At 46.8% G+C, this 6,000-nt stretch overlaps 1 protein-coding gene across 4 annotated transcripts in view; it reads right to left on the bottom strand.

The window, feature by feature from the left end:
• Positions 1 to 263: 263 nt before the first annotated feature.
• Positions 264 to 6,000, bottom strand: part of MAP7D1 (MAP7 domain containing 1) — a 91,409-nt gene continuing 85,672 nt past the window's right edge. For all 4 annotated transcript variants that reach the window (XM_070949520.1, XM_070949521.1, XM_070949522.1 and 1 more), the window contains 2 exons: positions 4,851 to 5,053; positions 264 to 1,112 (listed from right to left, as the gene is read on the bottom strand). In XM_070949520.1, the coding sequence (XP_070805621.1) occupies positions 1,102 to 1,112; positions 4,851 to 5,053 (214 nt within the window). In that variant the 3' untranslated portion in view covers positions 264 to 1,101. The remainder of the gene's footprint in view (positions 1,113 to 4,850; positions 5,054 to 6,000) is intronic.

The raw sequence follows: 6,000 nt of genomic DNA, 5'->3' as shown, positions 1-6,000 counted from the left end.
AACAGGTTCTCCCGAAGGGGTGCGAATTGGCTGAATCCCACCACTGTCTGCCTCCGAAGTCCCAGGTCATCAGGAGGAAATGGGGATTTTGCAGTAACCTTCCCCTGCCATGCCCACCAAGCCATGCCACGCCCACCAAGCCACACCCAGTAATAAAATTTTTTGAAACCCACCACCAAGAAGGCCATCTTAGCAGAGTAAGCAGGACATCTCCACCCAATTGGCCAACGGCCACCCCAAAGAAGAGACGGTCCCTCTTGATTTCTCCATTTTATTGTCCACAAAAGTTTGCTCAGAGGCATAATACTGTCACTGTGACACTGAGCGCAGCAGCCCCAGCAACGCCCCACCGAGAAACAGCAGCACCCCCCCCACTCAGGAAAAAGCACAGTTGTGTTGGACGATGGCAGCTGCTGAGTCGCTAACGGTGCTCACACACATACACACACACAGCCACGCAATGTTGCCCATCTCCTGGCTGAGACCAACGGGGAGAGTTTTAAATAAGAAAACTAGATCCGTGTTTCTCAACGTTGGCGACCATGGCTGGCTGGGGAATTAGGGGAGTTAAAAGTTGTCCAGGTTAGGAAACGCTGATCTAAATGCTCCCTATTGGCTGGAACACACACTCACCTGCAACACTGACACACCCTCGCTTTAGGAAAAGGAGTTGGGGGGGGTCTGATTCCCCCCCCCCTTCTCACAATCTGGCCCTCACCTAAAAATACCCCCCGCCTCCCCCCGAGGGGCAGCCAAATCATAAAGGCGCAGTCCTCATGCTAACATCGAAGTTTATATACATTATTCACATCCTTTGTTACCCAGCCAGTTAAATAACTATGTGGTTATATAGTGTTGAAGATGAGCTATGAGATGGGGGTCAGTCTGATAAGGTGCTTATTAAAAAAAAAAATAATACTAGTCATAAAATGAGGACAGGAAGAAGAGTGAGTGAGTCCACAGGGCTGGCACCCCAGCCTGGCTCCTTGCGTTGCCCTCAAGTCCACCGAGGGGCAGAATTCGCCCTGGCTGATCGTCTTCCAATCTAACGTAGCCTGAAGTTGGCCCATTGTTGCACCCGTCCTTTGACATCACCCCCATCTACAGAACCTCTGCAGGGGGAGAAGAAAGAGAAAAATCAAAGAGACGTGGAGGACTAAATGCTCCAGACATAGCATGGTTTTTTTAAAAAAAAGTTTTTTTTTTTATTTTATAGACAAACAAACATACAATATATAATCAAACATTCAGTGTATCATTTGAGTCAGGGGTGAAATCCTACCGGTTCGGACCGGTTTGGGCGAACCGCTAGGGATTATGAGCATCAATTTGCCGAACTGGTAGTAATTACCCCTCCTTGGCCCCACCCACGTCCGGCCAGTCGCTGCTCACCTCTTCCGGACACTCGATATTCCACAGAATTCAATGTTAAATGCAGCAGAGAGAATGCTAACTTTTCTCCCTCCGTTCAGAACGGAGCTGCTACAGGCTGTCCCTTTAAGGTAGTCCCCAGGAGGGAGATATATGGGCGTGGGGGGTGGGGAGAGTAGCTGGAATGGAGTTTTTGTGAAAGGCAGGAAAATGGGGAAGGGGATTTTCCTGCCTGTCATCCATTCCTCAATCTCAGCACAGACTGAGGGAAGGATGGTAGGCAGGAATATTTCCCTCCCCATTTTCCTGCCATTCGCGACAAGGAGTGGCTGGGAGGGGAGGGTCTGGTGAGGAGTCCCTCAATGTGAGTGATGTCAAGATGGCCACACCCACCCAGTCACATGACCTCCCCCCAACAAGCCACACCCACAGAACCGGTAGGGGGAATTTTTTAATTTCACCACTGATCTGAATGCATCTTTTTGTGTCTTTTTCTTACTCCTCCAATATTTATCATTTCTTAATATTATCATTCCATTTATTGTAACATTTCTCCCACATTTCTTGCTTTTCTATTAATACATCTTTCTTCTTCACTTATTTCATTACAACATTGCCCTTTATATCAGGGGTGGATTTTTTATTTATTTATTTATTTATTTTTATATGCCGCCCTTCTCCGGAGACTCAGGGTGGCTTACAATGCGTTAAGCAATAGCCTTCATACTTTTGTATATTTTATACAAAGTCAGCTTATTGCCCCCACAAACCGGGTCCTCATTTTACCCACCTTAAAAAGGATGGAAGGCTGAGACAACCTTGAGCCTGGTGAGAATTGAACTTGCAGTAATTGCAGGCAACTGGATGTTAAATGCTGCCTTAGTAGGAGGCATTAGCCTCCTACGCCACTCAGGCTCTTACCTTAATTACTTCCCCCTCTGTAGGGTTTTTCTCTGCTTTCCATCTTTGCACAAATACTATCCTCGCTGCAGTTATTACATGTATAATCAAATATATATTTTCTTTACTAAATTTTTCTGGTAAGATACCCAATAGGAACAATTCTGGTTTTAAATCTATGTGTTGTTGTATCATTTCTTCTAACCATGTTTTAATTTTAATCCAATAATGTCTCGCTTCTGAACATGTTCACCATGTAAGATAATACGATCCTGGTATCGGATGGCATTTCCAACATTTAGCTGATTTATCTTTAAACATTTTTGCCAGTTTTTCAGGTGCCATGTGCCATCTGTAAAACATTTTATATTGATTCTCCTTATATGCTGTAGACATTGTTAATTTATAATTCCTTTCCAAAAGCTGCTGCCATTTATCTAACTCAATTGAATATCCAAAATTTTTTGCCCAAGCTATCATTGTTTCTTTTACCTGTTGTTCTTCTAATTCAATACTAAGTAAGTGATTATATATATTTTAAATTATTTTTTCATCTGTTTCTGTGAATATCTTATCCAGTTCTGTCATTTCTAGATAAAAACCATATAATTTAGCATCTTTTTCATATCTTGTTTGTATTTGCATATGAGTATACCAGTACATCTCAATCCCTTGTTCTTCTATTTCTTGTTTCCCTTTCAATTCCCCCTTATCCCCTTATCAATTCCCCCTTATAGCACGGTTCTGACCAGGGGTGGGTTCTAAATTTTTTTACTACTGGTTCTGTGGGCGTGGCTTATTTTGTGGGCATGGCTTGGTGGGGGGATAATGTGACTGGGTGGGCATGTCCAACTTTTTTTAAAAAAACTTTTAAAAGCATTTTTTCTACAACCTTAAGAGGTTGCAGAAAAAAAATGCTTTTAGAAGTCTCTGACGATCAAGCAACTCAGCTGGGATTGCCAGAGGCTTTTAAAGGCATTGTTTTCCCTACAACCTCTTCGGCCAAAGAGGTTGTAGAAAAAATGCTTTTAAAAGCCTCTGATGATCCCAGTTGAGCCGCACAATCATCAGAGACTTCTAAAAGCATTTTTTTTTCGGCCGAAGAGGTTGTAGAAAAAATGCTTTTAAAAGTAAAAAAAAAAGTCTCTGATGATCGCGCGGCTCAGCTGGGCATGGCTGGCGGGGGGTGGGGGCAGGGATTTTTGCTACTGGTTCTCCGAACCACCCACCGCCATCGCTACCAGATCAGGCGATCCGGTCTGAACCGGGAGCATTTCACCCCTGCTGGAACCCCTTCCCCAGTTTTTCTTGACCCCATCACTTTTGAGATGCAACTGAGACACAATCCGTGGGCCTGTGAGATGTGAACCTGCTTTTAGTATCTCTCTCTTTATTCTAGCTTGGCACCTGAACCACAGAATCTTAGACTAAGTTAATATCACCTTGCAATTCTTCCCAGCTGAATTCTTTCTTGTTTCACATATAATCTCTATCAGACTGAAGACTCTACTATCTGCATCTACAATACACAGCTAGTCTTTGACTGACAATCATTCACTAAAGTGGCCAGCGAAGTTACAGTGGTGCCAGGGGTGGGCTCTAATTTTTTTTACTACCGGTTCTGTGGGTGTGGCTTATTTTATGGGCGTGGTTTGATGGTCATGTGATAATTCTTTAGGATTTACAGAGGTAGTGGTCTACCAGGCTTTTAACTGCTTGCAGAGCTGTAACGGTCTACCCATTTGTTCTTGGAGCGTTCTGGTCTACTCATTTGTTTTTGGAGGCACCGGTCTACCCATTTGCTTTTCGAGCGCACTGGTCTACCACCACACTGCATTTTAACACTGATCAGCTGTAGGGCGGCCCTTTGAAGCCACATGGCAAGAGTTTAAACAGTTTTTTTCCTTCTAGCTGATCAGCTGGGACTCGGGAGGCAGCAAATAAATTGGGGGCGGGGCCAAATAAAAGGTAAGAATAATGCGGGGGGGGGAGGGCCCAGATCCCGAACAAAGAGAACCGGTTCGGTGACGTCATATTGTCACCGCTACCGGCTCGACCGAACCGGGAGGAACCCACCACTGAGTGGTGCTGAAAAAAAGGGTCCCAGCACTTATGACTGTTGCAGCATTCCCACAGTCACATGACCAAAATTCAGGTGCTTGGGGCAACTGGCATGGATTTACGACAGTTGCAGCACGCCGGGATCCCATGATCACCATTGGCAACCTTCCCAGCCAGCTGCCGACAAGCAAAGTCAATTGGAAAGCCGGATTCACTTAAGGACAGTGCGATTCATCGAACAACTGCTTAAAATTTGACAACAAAGGGTTGCAAAATCAGGCATGACTTAACTTCACCGCCACCTTCCTTAGCAACGGAAATTCATGTTCCCAATTGTGGTCGTAACGTCGAGGAGTTCTGTGCTCTTGTGAACTGTTAGGGAGGGGCTGTCCTCGCCCTCTTTCTCTCACACTGAGCTGCCTCTCAACTCCTCTGGAATGCAGCCCCTCCCTCCTGGGAGTCACCATTCCATCATAGGCAGAAGAATGCTCCTTGCTGGGGAATGGAGGCTACCTTACCTGTGACCTGTGGCGCCTGGGCCACGGCATTGTTGAGGAAGGGCTCCTTGTTGGCAAAAGGCAGGATGGGCTCATCGGCCACGCTTAGCCCCGACCCTGCAGGGTGCTCCCGTCCACTAGGCTCTTGGGGAGAGGGGAAGCCATTCTCATGCTTGCTGGACTGCAGGCCATTCACCAGGGCCAGGGTGGGGTTGATGGGGGAGCTGCAGTGGAAAGAGAGGTGGGGGGGGAGGAAATGTGAAGTCACAGCATCACAAGCTTCCCTCAAGGAGACGGGGAGGAAGACAAAGGTGGGCAGAAGAGGGGACATCCTGGAGAGCAGATCTTTGCAGGTATCCACACACAAATCATTGTTTTAGCCCCAGGTGTTGTCCCAAGTCTTCAAACTTGGCAGCTTTAAGATTTGTGGACTTCAGCTCCCAGAATTCTCCAGCCAGCACAGCTGGGAGCTGAACTCCACAAGTCTTAAAGCTGCCAAGTTTGAAGACCTCTAGTGTAAAGGACTTTTGAGCTGGCCTTGGGAAAGGAGGAACAAGGAGGGGAAGGAGGAATGAAGCCATTCAGGAAGGACTTGGAGCAAGCAGTCACACTCTCCGGAGACAGAAAGGACCGAGGTCTCGAAGAGCCAAACCATCAATTCCTAACCATGCCCATAAGCCAATCAAGGGGTACAACTATTGTTGACTTTTGGCCATGGCTACTACTACAGGAGGGATGTGGTGGCTCAGTGGCTAAGGCGCTGAGCTTGTCGATCGAAAGGTCGGCAGTTCAGCGGTTCGAATCCCTAGTGCCGCGTAACGGGGCGAGCTCCCGTTACTCGTCCCAGCTTCTGCCAACCTAGCAGTTCGAAAGCATGTAAAAAAATGCAAGTAGAAAAATAGGGGCCACTTTTGGTGGGATGGTAATGGGGTTCCGTGCGCCTTTGGCATTTAGTTATGCCGGCCACATGACCACGGAGGCGTCTTTGGACAGCGCTGGCTCTTCAGCTTTGAAATGGAGATGAGCACCACCCCCTAGAGTTGGGAACGACTAGCACGTATGTGCGAGGGGAACCTTTACCTTTACTACTACAGGTGCTACCCTGCGCTGTTTCTGGGTGCAATCCAAAGTGCTGGTTGTCAGCTTTAAAGCTCTACATGGCTTGGGACTG

This window comes from Pituophis catenifer, unplaced genomic scaffold, assembly GCF_029215685.1.
Source record: "Pituophis catenifer annectens isolate HBS135680 unplaced genomic scaffold, rPitCat1.0.hap2 SCAF_9, whole genome shotgun sequence".
In the NCBI taxonomy this organism is placed as follows: Eukaryota; Metazoa; Chordata; class Lepidosauria; order Squamata; family Colubridae; genus Pituophis; species Pituophis catenifer.
Note: the sequence above shows the minus strand (reverse complement) of the source record. Positions and strands in the feature narration are given on the sequence as shown.